The 16006-nt window shown below is 44.8% G+C and overlaps 1 protein-coding gene across 3 annotated transcripts; it reads right to left on the minus strand.

Annotated features, from left to right (window-relative positions):
• Nucleotides 1-74: 74 nt before the first annotated feature.
• On the minus strand, nt 75-7261 carry rnft1 (ring finger protein, transmembrane 1). Of its 3 annotated transcripts, none has more exons than XM_061703305.1 (9): nt 7105-7261; nt 5531-5872; nt 5064-5140; nt 3739-3839; nt 3472-3625; nt 1967-2125; nt 1823-1888; nt 1571-1672; nt 75-1500 (listed from the first exon to the last, which is right to left on the minus strand). In XM_061703305.1, exons 1-9 carry the CDS (start codon nt 7109-7111, stop codon nt 1366-1368), a joined length of 1143 nt encoding a protein of 380 aa, XP_061559289.1. In that variant the 5' UTR covers nt 7112-7261; the 3' UTR covers nt 75-1365. The 3 variants fall into 3 exon arrangements, with proteins under 3 accessions (XP_061559289.1, XP_061559288.1, XP_061559287.1); XM_061703304.1 differs by having other exon boundaries at nt 5531-5970; XM_061703303.1 differs by having other exon boundaries at nt 76-1500; nt 5531-5973.
• Nucleotides 7262-16006: the final 8745 nt, after the last annotated feature.

A 16006-nucleotide genomic window follows, 5' to 3' on the forward strand; every position in this document is an offset into this window, starting at 1 on the left:
TACACCACCACCTCACGGTACCTTTTGGCACGGTATCAAATAATCCCACGTGAAGACAATCATTTTGAGTTCATTAGATAAAACACATCAATCCTTCAAATGCAAAATTTTATTCAGATAGTTCATGGAGTGAAATGGACAAAAACAGTGGATCTATTTCCTTACATAAAATATATCTAGTTCTTTGGGCATTTTTTTTTTTTTTTTTTTTTTTACAAGGAAGCTACATCGCCTCTGTAAAAATATTCAAAAACTTGTAAAATCTTGCGAGCTGTGCTGCAGCACTTTTTTGATATAAACTAGAAAAATAGCACCAGGCTTACATATGCACCGTGCCTGTCCATCATCACCTGATACAGGCTGGCTGGGAGTTTGTGGAACCTCTTCCAAAGGCATTGCAGTGTGCAATTTGCCTGCAGTTCCAAAGCAACTTGAAGAGAAGATGAAGACGCGTCACCAGCAATCACTCGGGTCAGAGGTACGTGCACATCTGCTTACCTCCAACTCACATCATTAGATCAAATGTAGAGCTGGATAAGACTTTACAATTATCTCTTGAAAACTGTTACCCAGGAAATGGTTGAAAAAATATTTTCTTGTATTTACAGTCAAAGAATACTTTGGAAGAACAACATGCAGGCCCGAGGATAAATATAATCCAATGCAAATCAAACATGAACTAGATGGCGGGGGGTGAAATAATTGAGGATTTAACATAGGGTAAGCTATCGTTTGAATTTAAAGACCCTGTAAAGTGAAGTCAGAGATTTGTTTCTAAACACATTTTACGATTGAAGATAATTGCTAAAAACCTGCAAAGACAGAGAAATATATAGCACTTCACTCAATTGTGGCGATACAGCGTTAAGCCTTTATGCCATTTCAGTTTTCCAGATTTTTGGGGAGTGGCTAAAACAGTGCCGCATCGTGCTTTTTGGAGTTCGGCATGAGTCACCCTTCCCCATTTATACAAGAACTTGATTCGTTTGCATCAACAGTTAGACGGTGCCAGTGCGACATGCAGTTAGGTAGCCAACTATGCCTGCACCCCACAAATACGTCAGCTGGCGTGGACGCATGAGAGCGCTGCGTTGTCGGCCGTGAGTGCATTCGAGTCATGGGAGAGAAGGCGGAAGAATGAGGTAAGATCGTCTGAGACCCGAGAGAACGGCTTGATTTTTCATGATTTTGAAGCCTCATTTCATATACTTGGTAATATTTTTAATCACTCAAATGTGGCAGGGGTGTTCACACTGTCTGGCGTATATATGATATGTAGCTTCACTTTACAGGGACTTTAACGACAGTGAGTGGCCCCAGAAATGAACAGTGTTGAACAAGTTGGACAATCAAGCAAGGTGACATTCAGTAAATCTGCAGGTGCGGGGATGTGGCTCCATCTCTCCACTCGTACACCTTCTCTGTGATGACGGTGCGGCAGAGGGGGCAGCTCTTCTCCCGGTTAAACCACAGAGCGATGCATTCGTCACAGAATATGTGCTGCGCAGTGAGAGACGTTCGTTTGACTCGTCTGCGTGCGGCTAAATGACGGAAATGACGACGAATGTACCTGACAGATGAGCGCTTGAGGCTCCCTGTACTCTCCCTGACAGATGGGACACACGTCTCCGGCCTCCGTGCACTGGCTCCTCGTGGCTGCTGTCCCTGTATGCTAAAAAGTAACAAAAAGCACGCTATTCAGTACAATCGGCACTTTGGACGAGAGGCGAGCTCGTTCGCCAGTCATTCCGGAAAAAAAAGCCTTGCGTTGAAAGCCTTGCAAAGGCGAGGTACCGGGGGTGCACCAACTCGCTCAACTGACCTCGCTCTTTAGAAAGATCCTCGCGGTTTTCAGCAAAGACGTCCACTGCCCATACAGTCCTAAAAGCTGCACGGAAATAATGAATACAGAACATATCCGAAGATGATGATGTAATATAGTCACTGGATTTGAGAAGCCTCGTACCTTCAGTATAAGGTAGAGCAGAGCCAGCAAAACCCCCACAGTGAGCGCCGGGGCGCCGTCGGCCTCCCGGTACGTGACAAGGTAGCGGAACCAGAGCGGCGCGGGGGCTACGGCCTGGTAAACCTGAGCCAATTCCTCGCTCAGCAGCAGCCAGCGTCCCTGCACATAATCATTACATGTACAGTAGCAGACAATTTTCTTTTTTTAAATACAGCATTTAAGAATTGAGCAGGTCAAGAAGCACACTCCTCTTATGTATATATAAGAAATCTAACCGAACCCCACATAAGCAAGCACTTGGCCATAGAGGCACGGGGAAAAGCTCCCACTAAGGAAGAAACCTCATACGGAACGCACGCTCTGTGGGGACCTCGGAGAGTTGGGTTCAGGTAGAGCAGAGCAGGACGGGCAACTTAAACGATGGAGGGCGCCACAATTGTTCATTAGTGCTACAAGGGGGCCACATAGGACTGCGTACTTCCTAACCTGATGTATGACAAAAACGCCATTTTAAATAAGGGCAAAGTGTGTATGACAGTTTTTTTACTGAACCAATGTACATCACAGTTGCAAATGCATATATATATATATATATATATATATATATATATATATATATATATATATATATAAAAAAGATCCACTCTTCAAGGTTTGAAAGCAATGGGATGGAACATTGTGTCTACGGTGCCTCAGGCAATGTGAAATATGAACCCAAATCATCCACACATTCCTGAGTTGCAGACTTTTTTTTTTCTGCAGAGAGGCCTGAAATCTGGTCATTCGAATTTCTCGAGGTCATCTACGTCGCTAGTGAAGATCTCCGCCTACCCGAGCCAGCGCTGTCGACATAACAAACAGGTGTGCTTCACGGAAGTGAGACTTGGGGCTTCTACACGGAGGCAACCAATCAGAGGGAAGGGGGTGGTCTTAGCCAATGATGGTCAAAGCGGATACAAAACTGGATCAAACAGAAGTAAGAGTCACAGGGGCCTTTTTTTGGACGTACGTATGACAAAACCAAAGTGTTTTGTGGAATTGACACTTTTATACTAAGTCCATGTTAGAGAGTCACTCTGTGGTTTGTTGAATGTGTGTCTTATTTATCCGTCAGGTTACATTTATGTTGCCCTCCATTTTCATGAAACCCTGACTGTGACACAGTATTTAATATTGGAAAAAAAAAAAAGTGATTTGTTTTATATCGTGATTGGTGAATATATATCGATAGACTGATAGACCATCGTGATAGGATTTTTTTTCCATATTGCCCATCCCTACTCCGTAGTGTACTGTATTTTGCTGCACCCTTTAAGTACTTCGGGATCAGCCATTTCTATGTCCTTCAAAACGTTTGACGACAGAACCACAAAGATACGCTAAATCTTGATGGCAACAGCAGAATACAATTCCATGCATCCTTTTCCATAGCACTTGCAGGTGAACTGGAGCCCATCGCAGCTGACCTTTTTTTTTACATTTCAAAACCAATCAGTTTCTCTCACCTGTACTCTGTAATTGACCAGGGAAGCAGGCAGCAGCAAGAGAAGGCACTTGATCCCCATACAGAGGAATTTTATGATGAAGTTGGTGATGCCAACTGCCCACAGGACCTCCCAGAATCCCAGAGGCTCAATAGTTGGACTGAGGAATAAAAGGCTTGAGGGCGATAATGGCCCATGAAAAACAGTTCAAACAGTTACTGTTCATGTTTTAACATGAGCATCCACCGCTCACACAGATGTTTACTGAATCGAAAACCGAGACATTACCAGTTGTAAAGTGCCTGAGGGAGAAAGGTGTAGTAAAGCAGGAGCGTGGAGGAGACCAGGAGCAGCAGCAGCCACACACAATGCAGCTTTGCACGTCGATCCTGAGGGTGGTCAAATACAGAATGCACCCCAGCTCTATCAAGGTTGGGAACCGCTGCTTTGGGATACGATGCATAATACGACCTTGAGTATAATGCGCACCCCCGAAATGGACTGTAAAAATGAGGAAAACCCTTCTTCCTATGTATAAGGCACACCCATGACTTCCATTGACGTTTAGATGAAATAAATGTTCGTGGGGATCCTTCCCTAATATGTTTTCCGAATCAATTCTGATCAGTATTAATATGAATACTAATGCTTACGTGTTCTGAAATAATGAATGTAATATTGTGGCGCACCCTAGTGTTTAGTTTTAACACGGTGGCTTTATGAAGGTATTTTCCACCTCCCACGTGACCATTGGCATCATCAGCCGGCTTGCACAGCGTACTGAAAGCTAGAGAGCTCAAGTGTCCGGATAACACGTTGACTCTTGGTGCAAGATAATAATAAAAAAAAAAAAAAAAAAAAATGTAAATAAAACACACATAAGCGCAATTAAAATTCACATTATTACAGCTACTTATGATATTTGGGGACTAACTGACATAAAACAGTATGTGTGTTTATCCCCCATCTGCAGCTTATGTTGTGTCTTAACTATTTTTTTATTATTATCTGGCACCGGGAGTAAATGTGTTATCAGGGGACATTACCTCTGTAGCTTTCAGTACGTTGTGCGAGCCGAATGATATGCCACTGGTCGCGTAGGAGGTGGAAAATATATCCGGAAAGCCGCAGTGTCAAAACTAAACACTAGGGTGCATTAGAGCAGTGATTCCCAACCAGTGTGCCGTGACAGAACAAATAAATGCTCTTCAATTAGATGTCAGGAAGTACATACAGTAATTAATGTATGCACTTTTTGTTTGTTGGTGTGCCGTGAGATTTTTCAATTGTAAAATATGAGCCTTGGCTCCATAAAGGTTGGAAATCACCGCATTAGAGCATAAACACTTAAATACAATATAGGAGTAGATGCATGACTGCATTTTAAATATGAACCGAAATAATAAAAGCAAGAATTCACAAGATTTAAAACTAATTAATGGCTGTTCTAAAACACTACTCGTGTACCTCATTTCACTGCGAAGGAATTTCCTAACGTTTCCTATCCCTGTATGTATAATGCGTACGATTGCTTTTCAAGATTTTTGGGGGAGAAAATGCGCATTATACACAAGAAGTTACAGTAGCTCTTTTTGCAATTTTCCCACTCGTACCTGGAGAAACACTTGCGTTTGGATGCTTTTATTCACGTACAGAAAAGTTGTGAAGAGGCCAACACCAACTGCGAGTCCTGGTGAAAGAGGAGAAGCCATTACACTAGCTGACTGGATATGAATGTCTGTTCAATGTATAGCTGGATTAGCACTGCATGGTTTAAGCGGCACAATTCAGATGTCCATCATGGCAGCATAAATAGAAGACAAAATTGTGGATACAAACTTGATATGAATGTTCTATTTATACCTTTCCATAAATTCCCCTCCAATTCCCAGTTAAGTTCCATTGCAAGCTTCCATTTTGGAATATTTCCAAAATTGCTCTGTCCCATGGAAATGTACTAGAAAGTTTGCAGAAATTTACTGGAAATTTTTCCACCCTTCGCGATCTTAATCGGGTAAAGTGGGAATTGGACACTTGGACCTGAAGTGTAAATCCAGCCTATGAGTCTGTTTACACTCACCTAGCGCATGCTGGATGACCAGTTTAGCGCTCAGTATGACAAGAAAAGGAAGACTCTTTTGGAGCCAGCGAAACAGGCAGCGTAGCTCCGACAGTGAGGTACTGGGCTCTCCGGAGTCCGGATCGCCGGAGTCGTTCGAGTCGGGCTCGGAAGCGGGGTGTCGCTGCCAACGAGAGTGTCCGTGGGAATGGGCGTGGCTGTGGGTGTTGACTCTGGATCTCCTGGCAGAGGCACCTCTGCCGGAATCGCCCAGTGCGCCGCCACTCATGGATACGCGCACCTCATTGGTGTCGGGGTGGGCAGCGGCCGAGGCACCGCAGGGCGTCGTCCCGGTGGGAAGCTCTGCTTGCAGAGTAAGGGATAAACCATTTCTCGCATGAGTGGCCTCCTGGCTGGAATTAGGCTGCATGACAGTCGGAGACTCCCTCACTTTCACAGCTCTTCTGGACACAAAAGATAAAGCTTTAGAACTTCGACTGGCAAGTGCCAACTTGCTCAACTCATTAGAAGCTGAGCAAACGACTTCCTGTTGAACAGCATTGTCCTCTCTTGGATGCCCAACACAGATGAGTCTAACTGTTGAATGGGACGTATTACGGAAAATGTACTTGGTCTCTGGAACGTCCACCCACGCGCGAAGTGTAAAATTAAACGACCGAGTAAATCTCTAGCTATCTGCCTATTTCTGAAAATGGGCGCGTGAGAGAGCCCACATGCACTTCCGCTGTTAACTGGCTAACTGTTAGCCAGTCCACGTGTATGAATGTGCTTATTAAGTGTTACTTCAATAAAGTGTTTGAAAGTGCACTTATAGCTATGTCCATCCTTGATCACTTGCAGGGGCCTTACAATACATTCTAACTAGGCTGGTAGCTTATATTAAATTAGCTAACAATGTTTAAATTATCTTGTGTCAACGATCATAAACGTGCTGTTGTGTAAGCCAGTTCTGCTTTGCAGGATTGACACATTATTTTTTAGGTGTGAAATAATCCCAAACTTTGGACAATCTCTCCCGGCAGTAAATGGTGTGAGATGAGGGCTAGCTTGCTTGCATGAGAGAACCCTTTAAAAACTGGCTGATTTCAGCAAGACAAGAGGAGGGTGTGTTAAGTGGTCTATAATGTTTACTCAGAGTATTTTGATAAATGCATGTCACAGACGTGTTATCCTTGAAAGACAATGGAAGTATAATGGTCGCGTTGTCCTATAATTGCTGTAGGTTTGACTACCCCTGAGAAGGTCTGAAAACAGAACTTTGTGCTCTTAATGACTGCCAGCCTTCCCAGTTAACATGGATATTTGACTTCTAAAGCCGTCAATGGCAGTGAATGAACAGATACATAGTCACACATAATCGAGCTCATTTCAATTGAGCTCCTGAGCACAAGTTACGAAGACGCATAATTACTATTCTTGATACATACACCAACTTTAGTCAGGGAAATAAAAAAATAAAAGACAGAAACATTCTCCCGAGTTACGAGAGTTGACGACAGGGAAATGTCGTTAGCATTAGCTCGCAGCTCTTTTCTCTCAGGCCACTTCGAGCGGCTTCGAGGGCGTCCGCTCACCTGTCATTCTGCAAGCGCAGTTTCATGGTAACCGTTTAGTCGCCATTTAACGCCAAACGTCCAAAAACGCCAAACGAAAGAAAAGCAAAAAAGCAAAACACTGAAGCTGTGGACTTTCCAGCTCAGCCATAAACCCAGAGATGACGTGACAGCAAGCTTCCTCTGATGGTGGAGCTGGAGGGTTTTGGTGTCAAGTGCTGCACTACCGCCACCTAGCGTTTCAATTCCCTGATTCATTTCATCAGTGCAGCTCTGACTCGAGAGAAGCGCAACACGTTCGACCAGCTCTTTTGTTCCAAATTTGGATGAATCCTGCTATGCGCTGCAGTGACGTTCAAGGAACACATTGTGTTTCCAAGAAGGGACGTTCAAGAACAATTGATTTTTATTTTTTAGTATTTTTGTGTCACTTTCTTTGTGTGACTTTTCGTATAACTCGAGAATCATTGAGGACGAGAGAACGATTGCCATAAAAATGGAGTACATACGCTTGGGAGATTATTATTATTATTTTCTTCTTTTTTCTTTTTTTTATATCCAACATACCAGAGTAAATCACAGTTTGAAACAAAAAAAAAACCTGTTTGCAAGCGTCTCTTCGTTGGGCAGCATTCTCCTTCTCCAGCAGGGGGCGCTTTATGATAACAACTGGAAAAGCAGCTCACAAGATCCCAAATTGAAATGACATCTCTAGCTTCAATCTCTGATGCTAAATTGAAACACAAAGACTAATGCAGGCCTATTCTGTCACTATGCAGAACGAAAAGCGAGCTGGGATTTTGTTCATTCTCATTTGCTGCTAATTAGCTCGCACAAAAGATCTGAACATTTCGGTGAATGAATGCCATCAAAAGTGGCGACAAGTGAAATGAGACCCCCGCAGTACACAGGTGCTGAATGTGAAGAAAGTCTTTGATAATGACCTTTGCCCAACCGCGCTCTCCCCCTCTTCTCTATGCATCGTCCTCATCTTCCTCTTCAGGCCCTGAAGCCATATAAACAGTTTTTTGGGTTTGCCAGTCCAAAGGCATTCCTGCACACTTCAGTTGGCCCCCTTTTCTCTTTCATCTCCGTAGACAGATTCTCTCTCTCAGGGAGTGCGAGAGAGCGAGAGCGAGAGAAACGCCTCTGCTCACTTGTCGATGTTTGCGGGCTGGATTGAGGTCGTTTCCCAGTATTTGTTTCCTCCTCGCTATCCCATTACTGCTCATATCTCGTGACTCTGAATGGGGGGCGTGCTAGCCGTCAGCCTAAAGCTCACGACCTGAAACATTTGGTTCACTGTCACCATGTCAATCGCATACCTTCAAGGGAGTCCATTGAATATTCAGGGTAATGGCGTGCAATAGCGGCCGAGGTTGGTGATTTAGAGCTCTTTAATGTTCTGTTCTCTGAAACTCTCCTCCCCTAAATAAAAGCACCTGCCTGCCGGGAAAGCAGTGCTAACAAGGCCTCGGACGGAACTCGAACACACGGAGAAAGCGTTCCTTTAAAGGGGCATCGCAATGTTTCCTATTGGCCGCATGCTGTGTCTCAACGGAGCCGCTTCTGTTCCCGAACACCACGGGCACCGGTCCTAATAAATCCCGAGCAGTTCTCCAGGAGCCAGCACCTCCACTAAAATCTGCCCCCGAGACGGAGCAGTCAGCGAGGGCAAGGGAGCACGATGGACTCGCAAAATGTTGCAATTGCTCGCGTTCTCGTGAGACCTGCCTGTATGCATGCAGACGCAGCTTTTGGTTACCTGCCCCATTTTGAAGGAAATGCCACGCACTTTATGAGGAAGCAGAAATGAGAGCAAATGCCTTGCAGATGTGCACAGCAATATATTCATGTGTCAGCCAAGGGCTTTTTGTTGCTGCAGAGAAGCATGAAATCGCTGACATTTATTTGTGTGTGTGTTTTTTTGCGCACATGCTACGAGTTAACTGTCAAGGTGATTAAAAGGGTGGCTGTGTCCTAAATAGGCAAGGCTTTGTGTGAAGAAATGGCTGACACGTGTCTGTGTGCAGGGGCAGGGGAAACCTTGAATGGATTCCTCTCTGCTGGTCTCCCCTTTCAATTGATTGCTTTAATTTAGCCTATAATGATTAGAATGCCCCCTGCCTGCAATTAGCATGCGTGCGTGTGTGTGCGTGTGTACGTGTATACCGGTGGTCCGTGTTTAATTACAGCAGCGCACGAATACTGTGTGGCCCGGCGGGAGTCTGCAGAAATGGCAGCATCCGCAACTGCGCTTGGCATCTGACACCGCACCGCTGAGTGGATCAGTGCCCCGATTTAACCGAGAACCTTCCCGTCCAACGGCCCGCCACGCCATGTTTTCACCTTCACGCTCGAGACCTTCCTGTTTGACCTTGTGCGTTGAGCTCTCTTGAGCGAGGTTTGCCGTTTGTAAGGTGGAATCGGAAAACGATACGCAGTACATTCGAAGGGAAAAGGTACCAGAGAGAGCAAATGTTTGGTTCAAACTCGGATGAACTGTAAAAAGTATCCTGAAGCAGTCAGGCCAGTCAAGACACACACACAAAAAAAACTACACTACCATGGTAACCTTAGAAAAAATGACTTATTGCGCTCATTAGTCTGTTTGAGACCATTAGTCTTCATTTAGAAGGTCAAACTCAAAGTTGCATTATCATAAGTGCATTCCACGTACGTTGGATTTGTCGTTGTTTGTCGTCCTCCAGAGCACAATTCACTTCGGTTATAATCAACTTCAAAACGTGTGCGTTAGCAAAACTACTTGATGGACAAATAGTTATTTACAACCCCAATTCCAATGAAGTTGGCACGTTGTGCTAAACATAAATTAAAACTGAATACAATGATTTGCAAATCCTGTTCGACCTATATTTAACCGAATACACTAAAAAGACAAGCTATTTAATGTTCAAACTGATCAACTTGATTGTTTTTAGCAAATAATCATGAACTTAGAATTTGATGGCTGCAGCACGTTCCCAAAACGCTGGGACGGGGTCATGTTTACCACTGTGTTACATCACCTTTTATTTGAACAACATTCTTTTTTGTTGAACAACTGGCGTACGCCCGCCTCCAAAGGTTTTGGAACAGTGGTGCCCGTTCCTTTTCTTTTCTTTTTTTTTTTTTTTTTTTTGCAAGAGACTGAAAACATCTAAGAGATCAATAGTTCATCTTTTATTTTCCAGGTATTATCATCTGGATCAGATACACAACAAAATAGAAACACTTTTCCATTTATTTATTTCTTTTAATTCCTTGGAACATGTCAGGTTTGTGTTTTTGTGACTCGGAGTAACATTTATGACACTGATATTAATACATGCAGATGGCGAGCCCCCGTCCTCCTCATTGTTTTTTTTGTGTGTGTTTGCGTTTAGTCCTATCAGGTTTGCTCATCAGCAGAGCAGCCTGGGCGTCTCCTCTTAAGGGCGAGAGTAGCAACAGCAGTAACGACTCCCTCGGGCATGGCGGCGGCGGCGGTGTGGTGATGGTTGATGCTACTGCTCTCAGTCTGTAGAGAATGCAAATGAGACTGTGCTCTGTCTGATATACTGTACATGTGTGCGTGCGTGCGTGCGTGTGCGTGTTTCCCTCCCTCACTGTCCCATCTTTCCCAAGGTCCTGATGGGTGCACGCCATCCTCCACCTTTTGCTTTCAATCACGATAACAAGGTGCATTTAACATCCAGCTGTCACGCCGGTGCGCCAAGAAGGCGGCTTTATTGCACTATCGGCATGCAGATGACTTGGGGGGGGGGGGGGGGGGGGAACATACGTGTTCCTGATATGAATGGAAAATGAGCGCACGTTTTGTTTCACATCATCACCCGCCGAGAGAAATCCATATTTTTACATATCACGCTTGACACTTTCCACTCAGCATTTCATCAAGTCCAAGGTCCAAAACATCGTTTTAAGTGAGTGAAGGCGTGACCTCCATGACATACCTCTTTTAAGCCCTTGGTAGAATTTGTCTGGAAAACAAGTTGAACTACAAACCACAAGTACATGTGGGAAACTAAATCGATAAAACTTTGTCTATACGGCATTAGTAATTGACTGAGTTTTTCAAAAAGCTCCCGTCCCAGTAGGCCTAACCTCCACCTTAAGTTGATTATCTTCAGTGCTAATTTGTGAAGCAGGATTCCGAATGATGCTGTGTGTTTGATCACTCTGAAGCTCCTCCACAAGGAGGATGGATACAATTTGTTTTCCCGGTCATTAAGCAGATAATCTCGTGTTGATTGCCAAAAGCTAATTACAATAACCATGGCGGGAGCTCAACGCAGCATAGAATCAAGCAGCTGTACAGGTAGCATCGAGGGCTTCTCCCGCTGTTTCCTTTCTCTGTGTTGCCCATAAACGGCGCACAAATGAAAACAGGAAATACTTTGTGAACTGGGTCCACATTGTATCCTAACACACGATTGTTGTGCAAGGAAACTGAATAGTGCATCTCAGCAACATCAACTATTTATGGCATCGCATGTAAAACAACATGATTACGACTCTTTCCCCTTTAGGTTGCTTGCTATTTAAAGTGGGTAAGTACAGGCTTCAAAATGTAGGAAAGCCTGACACCACTTTATTTTATAATATCACTGTTAAATTCTTTCACTGAACTGAAATGGATAATAAAAGCCCACTTGTTGCCCTGTTGGTGTGGGAGCTATAGTCGGTACTATAAAGGTTGGGGTCTACCAGCGATAACCTTGCAAAGCCTTCCATTTTTAGAAAAAAAAACCACCCTTAATGCTTCGTGTGAAGGCGAGACATAAAATATGTCTCTGCCCTTGCTCCTCCAGTCTGTTTTCACAGGATCGCAAAAATGTTAATATGATAAATGACCTCTAGCAACACCTGCAGCTGCACAAAAAAAAAAAAAAGGGAGACAAAGATGAGTACAAGGCGGGAGATAGCGACTCTTGCGATAGCGTCGCACGTGAGAAACTGCTCGACATCGTCTATGAGCATGTATAGAAATGAACCGTGTTAGCGTTTCTGGCGCGGCGTTACAGAATGGGTATTTACTACTCCAGCACATTCCGTTACAATTAGGAGAATTGATTTCAAATATATGCGCAAAGCAGGAGATAAAAAAGGGGTCAGTGATGAATGGTTAATTAAGAACAGCAAATGACATCGAATGTAACTGATACGTGCGCTCAATTCATTATGAGTGAGTCTCCAATACTTTGTATGATGGTTTTTGTTGTTGTTGTTTTTAAATCAGATTGTGAGCATTCTGTAGGGATGCTGTTTTAGTGTTTCTTTCCAAGTTCCACTATTTATTTTGGATTTTTTTGGGTGAGTCAAAACTTGTATCCACATCTGTTCCACCCCCCCCCCCCTCGAGTGTCTAAATATTGGACATCTGCTGACAGCCGTTCATCTTCTCTCTCGAAATCCTCGCTCGCCAGCTGGATACATACAAAACATTACATCATGTCCCGTATCTCTCCTCGAATTTATACGAATATGCTTGTGGTCCAGCAGAAAGTGACTGAAAGTGCTAAACAACTGCAAACTTGTTTAAAAAAAATATATATATATATATATAATAACGGCAGCCCCTCCAGGGATTGGCATGGATATTGCTGTTAGGGGCTGTTTTCCCACAACTGGACTGAATTAAAAAGAAGAGGTAAAAACATTTGCTTTGTGCTGTGTTATGATTTGAACTCGTATGCATCAGATGCTTGGAATCTTAAATGAGATGAGAAGTTTACAGCAAAAAAAAGAAGAAACGCCATAGTTGTTGTTACAGAGAATAGTGTGTGTGTGTGTGTGTGTGTGTGTGCGCGTGTCCAATCACCTGCAGCTGCCTTTTTCTGTCATTTCTTTCACCGTCAGCTGCGTCGGGTCAACATACCGCTCTGCCTCGTTCCGTTTCCCTTCTTGATTGCTAATGTATATCATTCGTTGACACACTTCCTCATGCATCGCTCCTTCACGTCTGCTGCCGATATCGACAGGACCAATGCCACGAGCACGCTCCTCTCCTTCGATTCCAGTAACAGTAACATTCTCTTTTCATGGAAGAAGAATCGCACCGATGAGAATTGAATTTGGATTGACGCTTACGACACAGCCACTGCTCAGTGACGACGACGCGACAAATTCACTTAGCACATACTGCATATCACTAAACACGCATTTTAAGCTCTCGTGTATGCAATCACTGATCTGAATTTACATATATTACCATAGATTGTGCCACAAGGTCGTTGCATGCAGATGCTCTTCTCCTGTATTTACAGTGGGTACGGAAAGTATTCAGACCGCCGTACAATTTTCACTCTTTGTTGTATTGCAGCCATTTGCTAAAACGATTTAAGTTCATTCCCCCCCCCCCCCCCCCCTCATTAATGTACACACAGCACTCCATATTGACATAAAAAGCTGAATTGTTGAAGTTTTTGCTGATTTATTGAAAGGAAAAACTGAAATCTCACACAGCCATAAGTATTCAGAGCCTTTGCTCAGTATTTAGCAGAAGCACCCTTTTGAGCTAAGACAGCCATGAGTCTTTTTGGGAATGAGGCAACAAGTCTTTCCCACCTGGGGATCCTCCGCCATTCCTCCTTGCAGATCCTCTCCAGTTCTGTCAGGCTGGATGGTGACCGTTGGCGGGCAGCCATTTTCAGGACTTTCCGGAGATGCTCAATTGGGTTTAAGTCAGGGCTCTGGCCGGGCCATTCGAGAACAGTCGCCGAGTTGTTCTGAAGCCATTCCGTTGGTATTTTAGCTGTGTGCTGAGAGTCGTTGTCTTTTCTGAAGGTGAACCTTTGGCCCAGTCTGAGGTTCTGAGCGCTCTGGAGAGGTTTGTTGTCCAGGATATCCCTGAACTTGGCCGCATTCATCCTTCGATTGCCACCGGTCGTCCTGTCCCTGCAGCTGAAAAACACCCCCACAGCACGATGCTGCCACCACCATGCTTCACTGCTGGAACTGTATTGGACAGGTGATCAGCAGTGCCTGCTTTTCTACACAGGCCACTTAGAATTAAGGCCGAAAAGTTCTATCTTGGTCTCATCAGACCAGAGAATCTTATTTCTCACCATCTTGGAGGGCGTGGAGGACTGCAGTGATGGTTGACTTTCTCGAACTTTCTCCCATCTCCCGACTGCATCTCTGGAGCTCAGGCACAGTGATCTTTGGGTTCTTCTTCTTGACCTCTCTCACCAAGGCTCTTCTCCCCGGATTGCTCAGTTTTGGCCGGACAGGCAGCTCTAGGAAGGGTTCCGGTCGTCCCAAACGTCTTCCGTTTAAGGATTATGGAGACCACTGTGCTCTTAGGAACCTTAAGTGGCGCAGACATTTTTCGTAACCTTGGCCACAATTCTGTCTCCGAGCTCTTCAGGCAGTTCCTTAGACCTCATGATTCTCATTAGCTCTGACATGCACTGTGAGCTGTAAGGTCGTATATAGACAGGTGTATGGCTTTCCTAATCGAGTTCAATCAGTATAATCAAACACCGCTGGACTCCAATGAAGGTGTAGAACCATCTCAGGGATGATCAGAAGAAACGGACAGCACCCGAGTTCAATATTTGAGCGTCACAGCAAAGGGTCTGAATACTTATGGCTGTGTGATATAAAAATATCACACAGATATGGCTGCAATAGAAAAAGATTAAGAATTTAAGAGGGTCTGAATACTTTCCGAACATTGGAGGATAATATTGCTGCTGTAGATTTATGAGCTCCTACTATATCTCTATTTTGCCCCGACGAGCTCCCTTGAAACACTCGATTGTCGCTCAAATTTGTACCAAAATTTCAAACTGTCCTACGTAATACTCACTAGCTGACCCCCATTCATTTGAACGTCCCCAGCGCGGTACGTCCTGCTCGCATACTTTTGGGGCGACTAAGACCGCAACCGTCGCTGTTTCACATCGCACGGCAGCCGTTCGAGTTCTGAATTGCCCCAAAACCAGTGTCCGAGTGATCGACCCCGCACAGGAATAGCGGCCGAACCCCGCGCGCTACGTGAGAATTCAGTCGGGTTTGGCCACGCCGATTGATTGAAGACTCGAACTGAAATTGCCCCTGCGTGTAAATGTGAGTGGGAATATTTCTGTTTCCAGTGTGCGCCCTGTAATTGACAGCTGTCCAGTTTGGGGCGTTCCCAGCCTCTCGCCCAAAGCCCGTTGGTTTGGACTCCACGATGGATGGATAAAGATGCTGATGTTACACAAACATTTTTGGGATGAAATTCATGCACACGATGTGTGTTTGCACATTTCGGACCGCATTTTATTTGGCGGGCCAGCTGGTAGCCAGTGCCGCTCTTCTGGCTCATCACCTCCACTCGCACCTCCACCATTGGATGTGACGTTTGTCCAAGATGGCAGCGGGTCTGAGGCCGCCGTTTGGCTTTGCGGAGAAAGCTGCGGATAACGCACCTCTCCCTGCTCGCCTGTTTCTTACCGGAACGGATGGAGATGAGCTTTCGTCGACTTCTCGCCGAACGTGTTGTTTGGGTCTGTGAGCGTGTGAGTAGGAGGCAATGTGCCTGAAGCGAGGACTGGATCGTTCTGTGTCTTTTAGACCGGGCCCGGGTGAAGCAGGGGAGGAATACGTATCATCTGATTTCAAGCATGTCAAGGATTCTGAATAATTTCCTCATTACCCGCACACTCTTGTCATTTTCAGGGCATATTTAATTGAACGTGCGGTTGGGCATGTTTTTTTCCCTGCGTGTCACATCTGTGTCGAAGACTGTCTCCTGTCTTCCCGCGAAAGGAGGAACCAATGGCTCCCTTGCTTTCCTCCTTGACTCTCTCCGACCCCGTGAGAGCTTCAGCTGTCACAGTGTCACTTTCCCCGTCCGTAATTGAGGAGTGCACACTGCACGAAGCCCGTGATACCATGTCAACCGCGTCCAGTTGCTCCTGTTAAATAATCA

This window comes from Phycodurus eques, chromosome 17 (genome assembly GCF_024500275.1).
Source record: "Phycodurus eques isolate BA_2022a chromosome 17, UOR_Pequ_1.1, whole genome shotgun sequence".
NCBI classification, from domain to species: Eukaryota; Metazoa; Chordata; class Actinopteri; order Syngnathiformes; family Syngnathidae; genus Phycodurus; species Phycodurus eques.

Excerpts from the sequence above, each read along its gene's own strand:
- rnft1 (XM_061703303.1), bottom strand. The coding sequence starts at position 7,130 with ATGAAACTGCGCTTGCAGAATGACAG. Across the intron at positions 5,974-7,104 it reads CTGCGCTTGCAGAATGACAG|AAGAGCTGTGAAAGTGAGGG; the intron begins GTGAGCGGACGC and ends TTTTGTGTCCAG. Across the intron at positions 3,840-5,063 it reads AAACGCAAGTGTTTCTCCAG|GATCGACGTGCAAAGCTGCA; the intron begins GTACGAGTGGGA and ends GACCACCCTCAG.